Source organism: Somniosus microcephalus, chromosome 2 (genome assembly GCF_052327205.1).
Source record: "Somniosus microcephalus isolate GS21.2 chromosome 2, FLI_Smic_1.0, whole genome shotgun sequence".
NCBI lineage: Eukaryota > Metazoa > Chordata > Chondrichthyes > Squaliformes > Somniosidae > Somniosus > Somniosus microcephalus.
The window spans coordinates 389,739,601-389,761,542 of NC_140988.1; the positions used below are offsets into that span (position 1 = coordinate 389,739,601).

A 21,942-nucleotide genomic window follows, 5' to 3' on the forward strand; every position below is an offset into this window, starting at 1 on the left:
TCACACTGAGCCCGCGTCACACTGTGTCACACCGAGCCGACGTCACACTGTGTCACACTGAGCCCACGTCACACTGTGTCTCACTGAGCCTGCGTCACACTGTGTCTCACTGAGCCTGCGTCACACTGTGTCACACCGAGCCCACGTCACACTGTGTCACACCGAGCCCACGTCACTCTGTGTCACACCGAGCCCACGTCACTCTGTGTCACACCGAGCCCGCGTCACACTGTGTCACACCAAGCCCACGTCACACTGAGCCTGCGTCACACTGTGTCACACCAAGCCCACGTCACACTGCATCACACCGAGCCCGCGTCACAATGTGTCATACCGAGTCCGCGTAACACTGTGTCACACCGAGCCCCCGCCACACTGTGTCACACTGAGCCCATGTCACACTGTGTCACACCGAGCCCGCGTCACACTGTGTCACACTGAGCCCATGTCACACTGTGTCACACCGAGCCCCCGCCACACTGTGTCACACTGAGCCCATGTCACACTGTGTCACACCGAGCCCACGTCACACTGAGCCCAGGTCACACCGAGCCCACGTCACACTGTGTCACACAGAGCCCCCGTCACACTGTGTCACACCGAGCCCCCGTCAGTGTCACACCGATCCCGCGTCACACTTTGTCACACCGAGCCCGCGTCACACTGAGCCCGCGTCACACTGTCACACTGAGCCCACGTCACACTGTGTCACACCGAGCCCGCGTCACACTGTCACACTGTGTCACACTGAGCCTGTGTCACACCGAGCCCCCGTCACACTGTGTGACACCGAGCCCACGTCACACTGTGTCACACCGAGCCCGCGTCACACTGTGTCACGCCGAGCCCCCCGTCACACTGTGTCACACCGAGCCCACGTCACACTGTGTCACACTGAGCCCACGTCACACTGAGCCCGTGTCACACTGTGTCACGCCGAGCCCCCCGTCACACTGTGTCACACCGAGCCCACGTCACACTGTGTCACATCGAGCCCACGTCACAGTGTCACACCGAGCCCGCGTCACACTGTGTCACACCGAGCCCGCGTCACAGTGTCACACCGAGCCCCCGTCACACTGTGTCACACCGAGCCCACGTCACACTGTCACATTGCGCCCACGTCACACTGTGCCCACGTCACACTGTATCACACTGTGCCCACGTCACACTGTATCACACTGAGCCCAAGTCACACTGTGTCACACTGTGCCCATGTCACACTGTGCCCACGTCACACTGTGTCACACCGAACCCGCATCACTCTGTGTCACACCGAGCCCACATCTCACTGAGCCTGCGTCACACTGAGCCCGCGTCACACTGTGTCACACTGAGCCCGTGTCACACTGTGTCACACTGAGCCCACGTCACACTGTGTCACACTGAGCCCGCGTCACACTGTGTCACACTGAGCCCGTGTCACACTGTGTCACACTGAGCCCGCGTCACACTGTGTCACACTGAGCCCGCGTCACACTGTGTCACACTGAGCCCGTGTCACACTGAGCCCGCGTCACTCTGTGTCACACTGAGCCCGCGTCACACTGTGTCACACTGAGCCCGTGTCACACTGTGTCACACCGAGCCCGCGTCACACTGTGTCACACCGAGCCCACGTCTCACTGAGCCTGTGTCACACTGAGCCCGCGTCACACTGTGTCACACTGAGCCCGCGTCACACTGTGTCACACTGAGCCCGCGTCACACTGTGTCACACCGAGCCCACGTCTCACTGAGCCTGTGTCACACTGAGCCCGCGTCACACTGTGTCACACTGAGCCCGCGTCACACTGTGTCACACTGAGCCCGCGTCACACTGTGTCACACCGAGCCCACGTCTCACTGAGCCTGTGTCACACTGAGCCCGCGTCACACTGTGTCACACTGAGCCCACGTCACACTGACCCCACGTCACAGTGTGTGACACCGAGCCCACGTCACACTGAGTCACACCGAACCCACGTCACACTGTGTCACACCGAGCCCACGTCACTCTGTGTCACACCAAGCCCGCGTCACACTGTGTCACACCAAGCCCACGTCACACTGAGCCCCCGTCACACTATGTCACACCAAGCCCACGTCACACTGCATCACACCGAGCCCGCGTCACAATGTGTCACACTGAGCCCAGGTCACACTGAGCCCACGTCACACTGACCCCACGTCACAGTGTCACACTGTGCCCACGTCACACTGTGTCACACTGAACCCACGTCACAGTGTGTGACACCGAGCCCACGTCACACTGTGTCACACCAAACCCGCGTCACACTGTGTCACACCAAGCCCATGTCACACTGAGCCCGCGTCACACTGTGTCACACCGAGCCAACGTCACTCTGTGTGACACCGAGCCCACGTCACACTGTGTCACACCAAACCCGCGTCACACTGAGCCCGCGTCACACTGTGTCACACTGAGCCCGCGTCACACTGTGTCAAACTGAGCCCAAGTCACACTGAGCCCACGTCACACTGTGTCACACTGAGCCCGCGTCACACTGTGTCAAACTGAGCCCAAGTCACACTGAGCCCGCGTCACACTGTGTCACACTGAGCCCGCGTCACACTGTGTCACACTGAGCCCGCGTCACACTGTGTCAAACTGAGCCCAAGTCACACTGAGCCCACGTCACACTGAGTCACACCGAGCCCACGTCACACTGTGTCACACCAAACCCGCGTCACACTGAGCCCGCGTCACACTGTGTCACACTGAGCCCGCGTCACACTGTGTCAAACTGAGCCCAAGTCACACTGAGCCCACGTCACACTGAGTCACACCGAGCCCACGTCACTCTGTGTCACACCAAGCCCGCGTCACACTGTGTCACACCAAGCCCGCGTCACACTGTGTCACACCGAGCCCACATCACACTGTGTCAAACTGAGCCCGCGTCACACTGTGTCACACCGAGCCCGCGTCACACTGTGTCACACCGAGCCCATGTCACACTGAGCCCAAGTCACACTGTCACACCGACCCCGCGTCACACTGTGTCACACCGAGCCCACGTCACACTGAGCCCACGTCACACTGTCACACCGACCCCACGTCACACTGTGCCCACGTCACACTGTGTCACACTGTGCCCACGTCACACTGTCACACCGACCCCACGTCACACTGTGCCCACGTCACACTGTGTCACACCGAGCCCACGTCACACTGTCACACCGACCCCACGTCACACTGTGCCCACGTCACACTGTGTCACACCGAGCCCACGTCACTGTGTCACACCAAACCCGCGTCACACTGTGTCACACTGAGCCCGCGTCACACTGTGTCACACTGAGCCCACGTCACACTGTGTCACACTGAGCCCAAGTCACACTGTGTCACACCGAGCCCACGTCACACTGTGTCACACTGAGCCCGCGTCACACTGTGTCACACTGAGCCCACGTCACACTGTGTCACACTGAGCCCAAGTCACACTGTGTCACACCGAGCCCACGTCACACTGTGTCACACCGAGCCCACGTCACACTGTGTCAAACTGAGCCCACGTCACACTGTGTCACACCGAGCCCATGTCACACTGAGCCCACGTCACACTGTCACACCGACCCCACGTCACACTATGTCACACCGAGCCCACGTCGCACTGTGTCAAACTGAGCCCACGTCACACTGTGTCACACCAAACCCGCGTCACACTGTGTCACACCAAGCCCACGTCACACTGAGCCCGCGTCACACTGTGTCACACTGAGCCCGCGTCACACTGTGTCAAACTGAGCCCGCGTCACACTGTGTCACACTGAGCCCACGTCACACTGTGTCACACTGAGCCCAAGTCACACTGAGCCCATGTCACACTGTGTCACACCGAGCCCACGTCACACTGTGTCACACCGAGCCCACGTCACACTGTGTCACACCGAACCCGCGTCACACTGTGTCACACTGAGCCCGCGTCACACTGTGTCACACTGAGCCCGCGTCACACTGTGTCACACTGAGCCCGCGTCACACTGTGTCACACCGAGCCCGCGTCACACTGAGCCCGCGTCACACTGAGCCCGCGTCACACTGTGTCACACTGAGCCCGCGTCACACTGTGTCACACCGAGCCCATGTCACACTGAGCCCAAGTCACACTGAGCCCACGTCACACTGTCACACCGACCCCATGTCACACTGTGTCGCACCGACCCCACGTCACACTGAGCCCGCGTCACACTGTGTCACACTGAGGCCGCGGCACACTGTGTCACACTGAGCCCGCGTCACACTGTGTCACACTGAGCCCGCGTCACACTGTGTCACACTGAGCCCGCGGCACACTGTGTCACACCGAGCCCGCGTCACACTGTGTCACACTGAGCCCGCGGCACACTGTGTCACACTGAGCCCGCGGCACACTGTGTCACACTGAGCCCAAGTCACACTGAGCCCGCGTCACACTGTGTCACACCGAGCCCACGTCTCACTGAGCCTGTTTCACACTGAGCCCACGTCACACTGTGTCACACCGAGCCCAAGTCACACTGAGCCCGCGTCACACTGTGTCACACCGACCCCATGTCACACTGTGTCACACCGACCCCACGTCACACTGTGTCACACCGAGCCCAAGTCACTCTGTGTCACACTGAGCCCACGTCACACTGTGTCACACCAAACCCGCGTCACACTGCGTCACACTGTGTCACACTGAGCCCGCGTCACACTGTGTCACACTGAGCCCGCGTCACACTGTGTCACACTGAGCCCGCGTCACACTGTGTCACACCGAGCCCACATCACACTGTGTCAAACTGAGCCCGCGTCACACTGTGTCACACTGAGCCCGCGGCACACTGTGTCACACCGAGCCCGCGTCACACTATGTCACACTGAGCCCACATCACACTGTGTCACACTGAGCCTGTGTCACACCGAGCCCACGTCACACTGTGCCCACGTCACACTGTGTCACACCGAGCCCACGTCACACTGTGCCCACGTCACACTGCGTCACACCAAACCCGCATCACACTGTCTCACACAGAGGCCACGTCTCACCTTGCCTGCGTCACACTGTGTCACACTGAGCCCGCGTCACACTGAGCCCGCGTCACACTGTGTCACACCGAGCCCACGTCTCACTGAGCCTGTGTCACACTGAGCCCGCGTCACACTGTGTCACACCGAGCCCACGTCACACTGTGTCACACCGAACCCACGTCACTCTGTGTCACACCGAGCCCACGTCACTCTGTGTCACACCGAGCCCACGTCACACTGTGTCATACCAAGCCCACATCACACTGAGCCCGCGTCACACTGTGTCACACTGAGCCCGCGGCACACTGTGTCACACCGAGCCCGCGTCACACTATGTCGCACCGAGCCCACATCACACTGTGTCACACTGAGCCCGCGGCACACTGTGTCACACCGAGCCCGCGTCACACTATGTCGCACCGAGCCCACATCACACTGTGTCACACTGAGCCCGCGGCACACTGTATCACACCGAGCCCGCGTCACACTATGTCGCACCGAGCCCACATCACACTGTGTCACACTGAGCCCGCGGCACACTGTGTCACACCGAGCCCGCGTCACACTATGTCGCACCGAGCCCACATCACACTGTGTCACACCGAGCCCGCGTCACACTATGTCGCACCGAGCCCGCGTCACACTATGTCGCACCGAGCCCACATCACACTGTGTCACACTGAGCCCAAATGACACTGTGTCACACCGAGCCCGCGTCACACTGTGTCACACCGAGCCCGCGTCACACTCTGTCACACCGAGCCCGCGGCACACTGTGTCACACCGAGCCCACATCACACTGTGTCAAACTGAGCCCGCGTCACACTGTGTCACACTGAGCCCACGTCACACTGTGTCACACTGAGCCCACGTCACACTGTGTCACACTGAGCCCACATCACACTGTGTCACACTGAGCCCACATCACACTGTGTCACACTGAGCCCACGTCACACTGTGTCACACTGAGCCCACATCACACTGTGTCACACTGAGCCCACGTCACACTGTGTCACACTGAGCCCACGTCACACTGTGTCACACCGAGCCCCCGTCACACTGTGTCACACCGAGCCCACGTCACACTGTGTCACACTGAGCCCACGTCACACTGTGTCACACCGAGCCCGCGGCACACTGTGTCACACTGAGCCCACGTCACACTGTGTCACACCGAGCCCACGTCACACTCTGTCGCACTGAGCCCACGTCACACTGTGTCACACTGAGCCCACGTCACACTGTGTCACACCGAGCCCACATCACACTGTGTCACACTGAGCCCACGTCACACTGTGTCACACTGAGCCCACGTCTCACTGAGCCCGCGTCACACTGTATCACACCGAGCCCATGTCACACTGTGTCACACCGAGCCCACGTCACACTGTGCCCACGTCACACTGTGTCACACTGAGCCCACATCACACTGTGTCACACCGAGCCCACGTCACACTGTGTCACACCGAGCCCACGTCACTCTGTGTCACACCGAGCCCACGTCACTCTGTGTCACACCGAGCCCACGTCACACTGTGTCACACCGAGCCCACGTCACACTGTGTCACGCCAAACCCGCGTCACACTGTGTCAAACTGAGCCTGCGTCACACTGAGCCCGCGACACAGTGTCACACTGAGCCCGCGTCACACTGTGTCACACTGAGCCCAAGTCACACTGAGCCCGCGTCACACTGTGCCCACGTCACACTGTGTCACACCGAGCCCACGTCACACTGTGCCCACGTCACACTGTGTCACACCGAGCCCACATCACACTGTGTCACACCGAGCCCACGTCACACTGTGTCACACCGAGCCCACGTCACTCTGTGTCACACTGAGCCCACATCACACTGTGTCACACCGAGCCCATGTCACACTGTGTCACACCGAGCCCACGTCACTCTGTGTCACACCAAGCCCACGTCACACTGTGTCACGCCAAACCCGCGTCACACTGTGTCACACCAAGCCCACATCACACCGACCCCATGTCACACTGTGTCAAACTGAGCCTGCGTCACACTGAGCCCGCGGCACACTGTGTCACACTGAGCCCGCGGCACACTGTGTCACACTGAGCCCGCGTCACACTGTGTCACACTGAGCCCGCGTCACACTGTGTCACACTGAGCCCACGTCACACTGTGTCACACTGAGCCCACATCACACTGTGTCAAACTGAGCCCGCGTCACACTGTGTCACACTGAGCCCGCGTCACACTATGTCACACCGAACCCACATCACACTGTGTCACACCGAGCCCACGTCACACTGAGCCCGCGTCACACTGTGTCACACCGAGGCCACGTCACACTGTGTCACACTGAGCCCACGTCGCACTGTGTCACACCGAGGCCACGTCACACTGTGCCCACGTCACACTGTGCCACACTGAGCCCACGTCACACTGTGCCCACGTCACACTGTGCCACACTGAGCCCACGTCACACTGTGTCACACTGAGCCCACGTCACACTGTGTCACACTGAGCCCACGTCACACTGTGTCACACCGAGCCCACGTCACACTGTGCCACACTGAGCCCACGTCACTCTGTGTCACACCAAGCCCACGTCACACTGTGTCACGCCAAACCCGCGTCACACTGTGTCACACCAAGCCCACATCACACCGACCCCATGTCACACTGTGTCAAACTGAGCCTGCGTCACACTGAGCCCGCGTCACACTGTGTCACACTGAGCCCGCGTCACACTGTGTCACACTGAGCCCGCGTCACACTGTGTCACACTGAGCCCACATCACACTGTGTCAAACTGAGCCCGCGTCACACTGTGTCACACTGAGCCCGCGTCACACTGTGTCACACCGAGCCCACGTCACACTGTGTCACACCGAGCCCACGTCACACTGTGTCACACCGAGCCCACGTCACACTGTGTCACACCGAGCCCACGTCACACTGTGTCACACCGAGCCCACGTCACACTGAGCCCACATCACACTGTGTCACACCGAGCCCACGTCACACTGTGTCACACCGAGCCCACGTCACACTGTGTCACACTGAGCCCACGTCACACTGTGCCCACGTCACACTGTGTCACACTGAGCCCACGTCGCACTGTGTCACACCGAGCCCACGTCACACTGTGCCACACTGAGCCCACGTCACACTGTGTCACACTGAGCCCACGTCACACTGTGCCCACGTCACACTGTGCCACACTGAGCCCACGTCACACTGTGTCACACTGAGCCCACGTCGCACTGTGTCACACCGAGGCCACGTCACACTGTGCCCACGTCACACTGTGCCACACTGAGCCCACGTCACACTGTGTCACACTGAGCCCACGTCACACTGTGCCACACTGAGCCCACGTCACACTGTGCCACACTGAGCCCACGTCACACTGTGTCACACTGAGCCCACGTCACACTGTGTCACACCGAGCCCACGTCACACTGTGCCACACCGAGCCCACGTCACACTGTGCCACACCGAGCCCACGTCACACTGTGCCACACTGAGCCCACGTCACACTGTGTCACACCGAGCCCACATCACACTGTGTCACACTGAGCCCACGTCACACTGTGTCACACCGAGCCCACGTCACACTGTGTCACACCGAGCCCACGTCACACTGTGTCACACCGAGCCCACGTCACACTGTGTCACACTGAGCCCACGTCACACTGTGTCACACCGAGCCCACGTCACACTGTGTCACACCGAGCCCACGTCACACTGTGTCACACCGAGCCCACGTCACACTGTGTCACACTGAGCCCACATCACACTGTGTCACACTGAGCCCACGTCACACTGTGTCACACCGAGCCCACGTCACACTGTGTCACACCGAGCCCACGTCACACTGTGTCACACTGAGCCCACGTCACACTGTGTCACACCGAGCCCACGTCACAGTGTCACACCGAGCCCACATCACACTGTGTCACACTGAGCCCACGTCACACTGAGCCCACGTCACAGTGTCACACTGAGCCCACGTCACACTGTGTCACACTGAGCCCACGTCACACTGTGTCACACCGAGCCCACGTCACAGTGTCACACCGAGCCCACATCACACTGTGTCACACTAAGCCCACGTCACACTGTGTCACACTGAGCCCACGTCACACTGTGTCACACCGAGCCCACGTCACAGTGTCACACCGAGCCCACGTCACACTGTGTCACACTGAGCCCACGTCACACTGTGTCACACTGAGCCCACGTCACACTGTGCCACACTGAGCCCACGTCACACTGTGTCACACTGAGCCCACGTCACACTGTGTCACACTGAGCCCACGTCACACTGTGTCACACCGAGCCCACGTCACACTGTGTCACACTGAGCCCGCGTCACACTGTGTCACACCGAGCCCACATCACACTGTGTCACACTGAGCCCACGTCACACTGTGTCACACCGAGCCCACGTCACACTGTGTCACACCGAGCCCACGTCACACTGTGTCACACCGAGCCCACGTCACACTGTGTCACACCGAGCCCACGTCACACTGTGTCACACTGAGCCCACGTCACACTGTGTCACACCGAGCCCACGTCACACTGAGCCCACATCACACTGTGTCACACCGAGCCCACGTCACACTGTGTCACACCGAGCCCACGTCACACTGTGTCACACCGAGCCCACGTCACACTGAGCCCACATCACACTGTGTCACACCGAGCCCACGTCACACTGTGTCACACCGAGCCCACGTCACACCGAACCCACATCACACTGTGTCACACTGAGCCCACGTCACACTGTGTCACACCGAGGCCGTGTCACACCGAGGCCACGTCACACTGTGTCACACTGAGCCCACGTCGCACTGTGTCACACCGAGGCCACGTCACACTGTGTCACACTGAGCCCACGTCGCACTGTGTCACACCGAGGCCACGTCACACTGTGCCCACGTCACACTGTGCCACACTGAGCCCACGTCACACTGTGTCACACTGAGCCCACGTCACACTGTGCCCACGTCACACTGTGCCACACTGAGCCCACGTCACACTGTGTCACACTGAGCCCACGTCGCACTGTGTCACACCGAGGCCACGTCACACTGTGCCCACGTCACACTGTGTCACACTGAGCCCACGTCACACTGTGCCACACTGAGCCCACGTCACACTGTGTCACACTGAGCCCACGTCACACTGTGTCACACCGAGCCCACGTCACACTGTGCCACACCGAGCCCACGTCACACTGTGCCACACTGAGCCCACGTCACACTGTGTCACACCGAGCCCACGTCACACTGTGTCACACCGAGCCCACGTCACACTGTGTCACACCGAGCCCACGTCACACTGTGTCACACCGAGCCCACGTCACACTGTGCCACACTGAGCCCACGTCACACTGTGTCACACTGAGCCCACGTCACACTGTGTCACACTGAGCCCACGTCACACTGTGTCACACTGAGCCCACGTCACACTGTGTCACACCGAGCCCACGTCACAGTGTCACACCGAGCCCACATCACACTGTGTCACACTGAGCCCACGTCACACTGTGTCACACTGAGCCCACGTCACACTGTGTCACACCGAGCCCACGTCACACTGTGCCACACTGAGCCCACGTCACACTGTGTCACACCGAGCCCACGTCACACTGTGTCACACTGAGCCCACATCACACTGTGTCACACTGAGCCCACGTCACACTGTGTCACACCGAGCCCACGTCACACTGTGTCACACCGAGCCCACGTCACACTGTGTCACACCGAGCCCACGTCACACTGTGTCACACCGAGCCCACGTCACACTGTGCCACACTGAGCCCACGTCACACTGTGTCACACTGAGCCCACGTCACACTGTGTCACACCGAGCCCACGTCACACTGTGCCACACTGAGCCCACGTCACACTGTGTCACACTGAGCCCACGTCACACTGTGTCACACTGAGCCCACGTCACACTGTGTCACACTGAGCCCACGTCACACTGTGTCACACTGAGCCCACGTCACACTGTGTCACACTGAGCCCACGTCACACTGTGTCACACTGAGCCCACGTCACACTGTGTCACACTGAGCCCACGTCACACTGTGTCACACCGAGCCCACGTCACACTGTGTCGCACTGAGCCCACGTCACACTGTGTCACACTGAGCCCACGTCACACTGTGTCGCACTGAGCCCACGTCACACTGTGTCACACTGAGCCCACGTCACACTGTGTCACACCGAGCCTGCGTCACACCGAGCCCACGTCACACTGTGTCACACTGAGCCTGCGTCACACCGAGCCCACGTCACACTGTGTCACAGAGGCCACGTCACACTGTGCCCACGTCACACTGTGTCACACTGAGCCCCCGTCACACTGAGCCCACGACACACTGTGTCACACCGAGCCCACGTCACACTGTGTCACACTGAGCCCCCGTCACAGTGAGCCCCCGTCACACTGAGCCCACATCACAGTGTCACACCGAGCCCACGTCACACTGTATCACACTGAGCCCGTCACACTGAGTCGCGTCACACTGTGTCACACCGAGCCTGCGTCACACTGTGTCACACTGAGCCTGCGTCACACCGAGCCCACGTCACACTGTGTCACACTGAGGCCACGTCACACTGTGTCACACTGAGGCCACGTCACACTGAGCCCACGACACACTGTGTCACACTGAGCCCCCGTCACACTGAGCCCACGACACACTGTGTCACACCGAGCCCACGTCACACTGTGTCACACTGAGCCCCCGTCACAGTGAGCCCCCGTCACACTGAGCCCACATCACAGTGTCACACCGAGCCCACGTCACACTGTATCACACTGAGCCCGTCACACTGAGTCGCGTCACACTGTGTCACACTGAGCCCGCGTCACAATGTGTCACACTGAGCCCCTGTCACACCGAGCCCACGTCACACTGAGCCTGCGTCACACTGTCACACTGAGCCCGCGTCACTCTGTGTCACACTCACAGACAGTACTAGCGATGGTTAGTAACCCAGTGACTAACACTCTCAGACTTCACTAGTCAAGAGTAGTGCCCCGGTAACTGGTGATGGTTAAGTGTAATGGTCGAGTCAGCATTAATGACGTTGTGTAACACCCTCTGCTACACTAGTAAAGTCTCATATTCTAATATTTTTACAGAACTGATGCTAACAGCCAGATGCCAAAGAATGGCCTCGCTAACCCCAGCTACCCGATGAAGAGCCTCCTGGTGCGGGAACAGGGGCCAGGCAAGGTGAGATGGAGCACAAGGGCATAGGATAGTAAGAGAGGGGAGAATGAGAACGAAGGGGGGAGAAATAGGGCATGTTAGCACCTGGGGTGGGGGATGAATGGGTTTGCGGTGGGGCGCAGCGAATCCAATGCCGCCCGCGAGATTCACCCGGGATTTAGCGCTGCCGCTAACATTTCGCGCCCAGGCTTTAGCGACTCCCAGATCGTGACGTCACTGACTTTGGAACGCCCCGTTAACGGCCCAGATGAAAAATTGACATTTGCCCCCTGCCTCAGCGCCCGGTCTGAACAACGGCAGGAAGAGGAGGCGCGATGCAGTCGGACGGCCGCTGTCGGAGCCGTATTTAAAGGCATCAACACCCGCTTTCCTCTGAGTCGCCAATCACTGCTGCCTGCTCAGTTTGAGACGGCGAAACTGCCGTCTTCAGTGAGGTAAACGTTTGTAACTTTCAGGAGTGTTCTGCCTGCTAAAAATGTGTCCGTTTGATTCTGCTAACATTTGGAAGTCCTACACTTGGTTACGTTATTGGGGGCTGTCCTGGCGCTCGACCTCGACCTCGCCCTCCAGCATCAACGTTAGAGGCAGTGGAGGCGGAGACAAAGATTGGAAAACGTGGCCAGAGGGAGGAGGAGGGCCATCAGGGCTCTCAACAGGAGGCCTCACCCTCCCAGGGTATTACGGCAGCAATCCTCCTCCCTCCAATTAAGCTAGGGGCAGTGTCTTAGAAGGCTCCCCTTCACCAAGGAGGTGGTCACAGAACTCTGTCAGACAGATCTCGAGCTTCAGATCAGGACCACCACAGCTCTCTCAGTGGCCGTCAAGGGCACCGTCGAACCTCAATTTCTTCGCCAGCGGATCCTTCCAGTCTGCAGGAGGAGACATAGCGAACATCTCACAGTTCACTGTCCATCGCTGCATCCGGGAGGTCACAGAGGCTCTCTCCAGTAGAAGGGATTCCATTCCCTTCCCCATCACCAGAGAGAAGCAGGACGAGTGTGCATGTGGCTTTGCCCGGATAGTGGGCTTCCCCATGGTGCAGGGCACCATTGACTGCACCCACGTGGTTTTGCGGGCACCGCATGCCAATCCTGAGATCTTCCGTAACCGCAAAGGCTACCACTCACTTAATGTGCAGTTGGTGTGTGACCACAGACAGCGCATCCTCAATGTCAGTGCCCGCTATCCTGGCAGCAGCCACGATGCCTTCATCCTGCGCCAGTCTGGTGTGCCAGCACTATTCCAGCCACCATGTCAAGCTCGCGGCTGGCTGCTCGGAGACAAGGGCTATCCGCTCTCCACCTGGCTCATGGATCCCCTCCGCAACCCCAACACTCCTGCACAGCACTCATACAGTGAGAGCCATGCTGCCACCAGGAACATCATCGAGCAGACCATCGGCCTGCTGAAGCCATGGTTCCGCTGCCTTGACCGCGCGGGAGGAGCCCTCCAGTACTCGCCGGAGCGGGTGTCCCATTTCATCGTGGTCTGCTGCAAGCTCCACAACTTGGCCATCATGAGGGCCCAGCCCTGGCCAGCAGCGATAGCGGGACCACCTCAGGAGGAGGAGGGAGAGGAGGAGGAGGACGAGGAGGAGAGGAACAGGAGCGAGGGAGGAGGCAGCCACTCAATTGGCCTTCCAAAAAGACGGTCTGTGACCGCCTCATCAGACTGCGGTTCCAATAAATTAAACCCCAGATCCCCATTGCTCACCACATCCCCATCATTCCATCCCTGTCGCAGGCCGTATCACAGCGCAAAGCTGAAATGAGAGACCTCACAAATTCTGCAAAATTACATTAATAAATTTATCTACAATCAGAAAACACACATATACAACAATATTAACTAATCACCCTTGTGCAAATCCTTACTTCCCCTCTTTACAGTGCCTTTTCCTCATCTACTGCTCCTACGTAGTGTCTCCCCAGTGGCTGCAGCAGGGCGGGTGGGAGGCTGCTGAGTGTCGGCGCCAGAGACTGCTGATGGCCTTGCAGGACGCCCTCGACCAGCTCTGGGCCTGGAAGGCCCGGCTGCAGACTGCACCACCTCAGGCTGGACGGCAGCAGTCTGGCCTGGCTGGATGACAGGCAGTGACAGGGGCGATGGTGGCATGGCAGTGGTGGGAGCAGAAATGCTGTCATCCTGAGAGAGGACAGCACCTTCCTGCTCGACCGACACACTGACACTCCCCCGGGGCAGCACCTCAGCACCCATACCAACCTGCTGGAGCAGAGGTTGCGGGCCTGCTGCGACACTGTGAGATACCCGGTGGACGGTGGTGGACACAGCCATGATGGCAGCAGTCAGAGCTTGCGTGGCATGAAGCTGAGACTGCATGTGAGCAGTCTGAGAATCGATGGCAGCAACCATTGACTGCATTACAGCACTAAGACGTTGCGTGGCCTCCGCCTGTGCTGCAATGGCTGCTGCCACATCGCCCATGACACACGGCATGAGGTCTGGGTCCCCACGGTCTCTCAGGGAGTCCACCGTCCTCTGCAGACTGCCAACAATAGGCTCCATGGTGTGCGCAGAGCTCTGTGCAATGTTGGAGGCGGACTCCTCCACGCTCCTTACCATTTCCAACAGCCTCTCAGGCACACTTGCCATTGCACCTATTATCTCCGTGTGCATGCCCATCACCCTTCTTGTGAATGCCTCCCCATCGAGGTCCTCATCTGAGTCCTGTGCAGCAGAACTCGCCCTCCGGGGAGCTGGCTCCCGAGCTACACTTTCCCCCTGGCCTTGCTGAAGCCCGCTCGTCCCCGGTGCATCACCCAGTGCAGACCACTCTACTAAACTTGCCTCTAAAGATGGCGTAGTTCCAGTAGAGTCCTAGAGTCATAACGGCACAGAAGGAGGCCATTCGGCCCATCGAGTCGGTGCCGGCTCTCTGTAGAGCAATCCAGTCAGTCCCATTCCCCCGCTCTATCCCCGTAGCCCTGCAAGTTTATTTCCCTCAAGTGCCTATCCAGTCTCCCCTTGAAAACATTGAGTGTTTCCGCTTCCACCACTTCCGTCGGCAGCGAGTTCCAGGTCATCACCACTCGCTGCGTAAAAAGTTTTTCCTCACATCCCCCCTGTATCTCTTGCCCAAAACCTTAAATCTGTGTCCCCTAGTCCTTGTACCATCAACTAGTGGGAACAGCCTTTCCCCGTCTAGCCTATCCAAACCCGTCATAATCTTGTACACCTCTATCAAATCACCCCTCAACCTCCTTTGCTCCAAGGAGAACAACCCAGCTTTTCCAACCTAACCTTGTACTTAAAATCCCTCATCCCTGGAACCATTCTGGTAAATTTCCTCTGCACCCTCTCAAGGACCTTCACATCCTTCCTAAAGTGTGGTGACCAGAACTGGATGCAATACTCTAGTTGTGGCCTAACCAGCAGTTTATAAAGATTCAACATAACTTCTCTACTGTTGAAGTCCAAGATCCCACATGCTTTGTTAACCACTCTCTCAATAGCAGAGCACAAAGGTCATAATCTATGGATTATTACCGGAGCCATGAGCAAGTTGGCATAGGGTCAATAGGATCAGGGTGATGAATGCGTGGCTCAAAGATTGGTGTGGGAGAAGTGGGTTTCGATTCGTGGGGCACTGGCACCAGTACTGGGGGAAGAGAGAGCTGTTCCGTTGCGACGGACTACACTTGAACCATGCTGGGACCAGAGTTCTAGCAAATCGAGTAACTAGGGAGGTAGATAGGGCTTTAAACTAAATAAGGGGCGGGAGGGTCCCGGTGGAGAGACATCTAGAATGCTAAAGAGAAAAGACAAGGAAGCAGTGGAGGAAAGTGATTGGGGTAAGGATAACCGGATTGTGTCAGGAAGGGACAGAGTGTACAAACAAAGAGTGCACTAACAAATAGGGTCCGGGTAAGAAAACATGGTAAGACAAATAGGGCCATAGTACAAAAAATGTTAAGATGTCTAAACATGTTAAAAAGACAAATCTAAAGGCACTGTATCTGAATGCACGAAACATTCGTAATAAGGTAGACGAAGTAACAGCGCAAATAGATGTAAACGGATACGATATAATTGCGATTACGGAGACATGGCTGCAGGGTGACCAAGGCTGGGAGCTGAATATCCAAGAATATTCGATATTTAGGAAGGACAGGCAAAAAGGAAAAGGAGGTGGGGTGGCGTGGTTAGTAAAGGATGAAATCAGAGCAATAGTGAGAAAGGATATTGGCTCAGAAAATCAAGATGTAGAATCAGTCTGGGTGGAGCTAAGAAGCACCAATGGGCAGAAAACATTGGTGGGAGTTGTCTATAGGCCTCCAAACAGTAGTGGTAATGTAGGGGATGGCATCAAACAGGAAATTAGAGATGCATGTAACAAGGGTACTACAGTAATCATGGGTGACTTTAATCTACATATAGATTGGCCAAACCAAATTAGCAATAATACTGTGGAGGATGAATTCCTGGAGTGTGTACGAGATGGTTTTTTAGACCAGTACGTTGAGGAGCCAACTAGGGAACAGGCTATCCTAGATTGGGTATTGTGCAATGAGAAGGGGTTAATTAATAATCTTGTTGTGCAGGGTCCTTTAGGGAAGAGTGACCATAACATGATAGAATTCTTCATTAAGATAGAAAGTGAAGAAGTCCAATCTGAAACTAGGGTCCTAAATCTAAACAAAGGAAACTACGATGGTATGAGGAGGGAGTTGACTATGATAGATTGGGGAGCTTCGTTAAAAGGCTTGATGGTGGATAGGCAATGGCTAACATTTAAGGAATGAATGCATGAATTGCAACAGTTATACATTCCTTTCTGGCGCAAAAACACAAAAGGAAAAGCGGCCCAACCATGGCTAACAAAAGAAATTAAGGATAGTATTAGATCCAAAGAGGAGTCATATAAAGTTGCCAGAAAAAGTAGCAAGCCCGAGGATTAGAAGCAGTTTAGAGTTCAGCAAAAAAGGACCAAGCGATTGATTAAGAGGGGAAAAATAGAGTATGAGAGTAAACTTGCAAGGAACATAAAAGCGGATTGTAAAAGCTTCTACAAGTATGTAAAAAGAAAAAGATTAGTGAAGACAAATGTAGGTCCCTTACAGTCAGAAACAGGAGAATTTATAATGGGGAACAAGGAAATGGCGGAGCAATTAAACAAATACTTTGGTCCTGTCTTTACGGAAGAGGACACAAATAACTTCCCAGAAATGCTAGTGAACCAAGGGTCTAGTGAGAAGGAGGAATTAAAGGAAATTAGTATTAGTAAAAAAATAGTGCTGGAGAAATTAATGGGACTGAAAGCCGATAAATCCCCAGGGCCTGATAATCAGCATCCCAGAGTACTAAAAGAGGTAGCCATGGAAATAGTGGATGCATTGGTTGTCATCTTCCAAAATTCTATAGATTATGGAACAGTTCCTGCAGATTGGAGCGTGGCAAATGTAACCCCACTATTTAAAAAAGGAGGGAGAGAGAAAACAGGGAACTACAGACCGGTTAGCCTAACATCAGTAGTAGGGAAAATGCTAGAGTCTATTATAAAGGATGTGATAACAGGACACTTAGAAAATATCAACAGGATTAGACAAAGTCAACATGGATTTATGAAAGGGAAATCGTGTTTGACAAACCTCCTGGAGTTTTTTGAGGATGTAACTGGTAGAATAGATAAGGGAGAACCAGTGGATGTGGTGCATTTGGATTTTCAGAAGGCCTTTGATAAAGTCCCACATAAGAGGTTCGTGTGCAACATTAAAGCACATGGGATTGTGGGTAATATACTGGGATGGATTGAAAATTGGTTAACAGACAGGAAACAGAGAGTAGGAATAAATGGGTCTTTTTCAGGGTGGCAGGCGGTGACTAGTGGGGTACCGCGGGGATCAGTGTTTGGGCCCCAGCTATTCACAATATATATCAATGATTTGGATGAGGGAACCAAATGTAATATTTCCAAGTTTGCTGACGACACGAAACTAGGTGGGATTGTGAGTTGTGAGGAGGATGCAAAGAGGCTTCAAGGCGATTTAGACAAGTTGAGGGAGTGAGAAAATACATGGCAGATGCAGTATAACGTGGATAAATGTGAAGTTATCCACTTCGGTAGGAAAAACAGAAAGGCAGAGTATTATTTAAATGGTGATAGATTGGGAAATGTTGATGTACAAAGGGACCTGGGTGTCTTTGTACACCAGTCACTGAAAGCAAACATGCAGGTGCAGCAAGCAGTCAGGAAGGCAAATGGTATGTTGGCCTTCATTGCAAGAGGATTTGAGTACAGGAGCAAGGATGTCTTACTACAGTTATACAGGGCCTTGGTGAGACCACACCTGGAGTACTGTGTGCAGTTTTGGTCTCCTTACCTAAGAAAGGATATACTTGCCATAGAGGGAGTGCAGCGAAGGTTCACCAGACTGATTCCTGGGATGGCAGGACTGTCGTATGAGGAGAGATTGGGTCGACTAGGCCCGTATTCACTAGAGTTTAGAAGAATGAGAGGGGATCTCATTGAAACGTATAAAATTCTGACAGGGCTAGACAGACTGGATATGCAGGGAGGATGTTTCCCCTGGCTGGGGGGTCTAGAACGAGGGGTCACAGTCTCAGGATACGGGGTAGGACATTTAGGACTGAGATGAGGAGAAATTTCTTCACTCAGGGTGGTGAACCTGTGGAATTCCCTACCACAGAAGGCTGTGGAGGCCAAGTCACTGAATATATTTAACATAGAAACATAGAAGATAGGAGCAGGAGTAGGCCATTCGGCCCCTCGAGCCTGCTCCACCATTCAATGCGATCATGGCTGATCATCCACATTCAGTACCCGGTCCCTGCCTTCTCCCCATATCCCTTGATCCCTTTAGCCTTAAGAAATATATCCAAGAAGGAGAAAGATAGATTTCTAGACACAAAAGGCATCAAGGGGTATGGGGAGAGAGGGGGTATATGGTATTGAGATAGAGGATCAGCCATGATCATATTGAATGGCGGAGCAGGCTCGAAGGGCCGAATGGCCTACTCCTGCTCCTATTTTTCTATGTTTCTAATATGTCCTGCCACCTTCAGGGACCTATGCACATTAACCCCAGGTCTCTTAGTCCCTGCACACTCGTTAGAACTTTGCCATGAAGTGTATATTGCCTCTCCCTGTTCCTTCTGCCAAAATGCATCACCACACACTTCTCTGTATTAAATTCCATCTGCCCATTCTGCTAGCCTTTGTATGTCCTGTTGCAGTCGATTGATATCATGATCACTGTGTGCTACACCCCCAAGTTTGGTGTCATTGGCAAATTTTTAAATATTACTCTGTATTCCAATATCCAGGTCATTTATATATATATATAAAAAACAGCAGTGGCCCCAGCACTGACCCTTGGGGAACACCACTGTCTACCATCCTCCAGTCTGAAAAAGAACCATTTACCACAACTCGCTGTTTTCTGTCCTTAAGCCAATTCCTTATCCAAGCTGCCACTGACCCACCTATTCCATGAGCCTCAATTTTGTTAACCAGATTTCTGTGTGGTACTTTGTCAAACGCCTTCCAAAAATCCATGTAGACAACATCCATTGCATTCCCTTCATCAATCCTTCCTGTTACTTCATCAAAAAATTCAATTAGATTAGTCAAACACGATCTGGTGGCGGAGCCACCAGGGGACTCTGATCTAATGTACATAATTATCTTTAACAAATTATTAGCTACAGAATGAATCTGTATCTTTGTTCATATCATTGCATGTACATAGCGCGGCCCCTTTAAGAATGAGACCAAACGCGATGACGTCATCACGTTGATCACGTGATCCTCCAGCAGCGGGAAAACGTGATGATGTCATGACGTCAGGCTGGGGAGCCGCCCCAGCCAGTCCTCGTGGAGCCAGCAAAGAGTACAGACCTGTAATGTAGTTCTCCTGTGTTTTCGTGTTAATAGTATTAAACATCGTTTGTTTGATAGACTGACTCGACCTCAGTCCTTTAGTTAGGAATCTAGCCATTCCTACAGTGGTGACCCCGAATTTTCGTGAACAATTTTCGCGGAAGAAGCGAAGTGCAACGAAACATGGAAGCGAACGCCGTGGCTTTGAAGCTCCCACAGTTTTGGGAACAACAGGCGGCCTCCTGGTTCGTACAAGCAGAAGCACAATTCGAACTCCGAAACATCGTTGCGGATCAGACCCGTTACCTTTACGTGGTCTCCGCACACGACAACTCCACGGCCTCACGGATCATCAGCCTGCTCGAAAACCCCCCGGCTGACAGCAAGTATAATACTCTTAAAGCGCGGTTAATACAGGTCTTCGGGCTCACGAAGGCGGAGCGTGCCCGCCGGCTACTCGCTTTGCCCGGGCTTGGCGATTCCAAGCCATCTGAGTTAATGAGCCAGATGCTCACGCTCCTTGGCTCCGAACCACAATGTTTCCTCTTTCGGGAGTTATTTCTGAGTCAACTACCCGAGCAGGTTCAGGCTGCCCTCGCCAGATCGGAAGCCACAGATTGCGCAGCACTTGCTGCAGAAGCAGATGCGATTTATGCGGTCATGCAGCAAAACTGCGCCGCCACGAGGCACCCCTCCCCCGCGAACGCCGCCCCGACGCCTCCATCCCCCGGCTTGTGCTTTTACCACGCCCGTTTCAGCGCGAAAGCCAGAGGCTGCCGCCCTCCCTGCAGTTTCGCGCCTAAAAACAACCAACATCATCACCAGCAGCAACTCCAGAAAAGGAGGACCGAGTCTGAGGGACGTTCGGCGGCCGCGATGGCGATTGGAAATTCCAGGAAGCTCCTCTACATTACAGATTCCCTCTCGGGCCGGTGCTTTTTATGTGACACCGGGGCGCAGTGTAGCATCCTTCCTGCCTCAGCACTCGATATTCAGTCTGGGAGGCACGGCCTGTCCCTCGAGGCAGCTAATGGCGGGGCCAATCGTACCTTTGGCAAACGACGGGTCCAGGTGTGCTTCGGCGGGCAACGGTTTCAGTGGGAATTTATTACAGCCAAGGTTTCACAAGCCATCCTCGGCGCGGATTTCTTATGTGCCAACAGCCTCTTGGTGGACGTACGAAATCGTCGATTGGTTAACGCGGCCACCTTCCACTCCATCCCTTGCTTCTGCAGTTCCGCAACGTCGCACACTGTCTCCTGCGCATTGCCCTCGCCGGACGAGTTCACTCGCCTATTAGGTGAATTCCCGGAGCTGACCAAGCCCACTTTCTCCTCCTCGGCCACTAAGCATGGTGTCGAACACCACATTACTACGACTGGTTCTCCGGTCTACGCGTGAGCTCGGCGCCTGGAACCCGGCAAGCTCGCGGCTGCGAAGGCAGAGTTTGCCACGATGGAATGGCTGGGGATTATTCGCCGGTCGAATAGTCCCTGGTCCTCGCCTCTCCACATCGTCCCGAAGCCGGGCAGTGGATGGCGGCCATGCGGGGACTACTGACGCCTTAATGACGCCACTACTCCCGATCGGTACCCGATCCCGCATATACAGGATTTCTCCGCCCATTTGGCGGGAAACTCAATCTTCTCCAAGATCGACCTCGTCCGTGGCTACCACCAAGTTCCCGTACACCCGCAAGACGTCCAGAAAACGGCTGTCATCACTCCCTTTGGACTGTTCGAGTTTCTATGGATGCCATTTGGGCTCAAGAACGCCGCACAGGATAACTAAAGAAAGGGTAGGGCCCATTAGAGACCATGAGGGTAATCGGTGTGTGGAGACGGGAG

At 55.7% G+C, this 21,942-nt stretch overlaps 1 protein-coding gene across 1 annotated transcript in view; it reads left to right on the plus strand.

The window, feature by feature from the left end:
- Positions 1-21,942, plus strand: part of adam19a (ADAM metallopeptidase domain 19a) — a 279,529-nt gene that overhangs the window by 234,446 nt on the left and 23,141 nt on the right. The window contains exon 21 of the mRNA XM_085967554.1: positions 12,144-12,237. Within this exon, the coding sequence (XP_085823680.1) occupies positions 12,144-12,237 (94 nt within the window). The remainder of the gene's footprint in view (positions 1-12,143; positions 12,238-21,942) is intronic.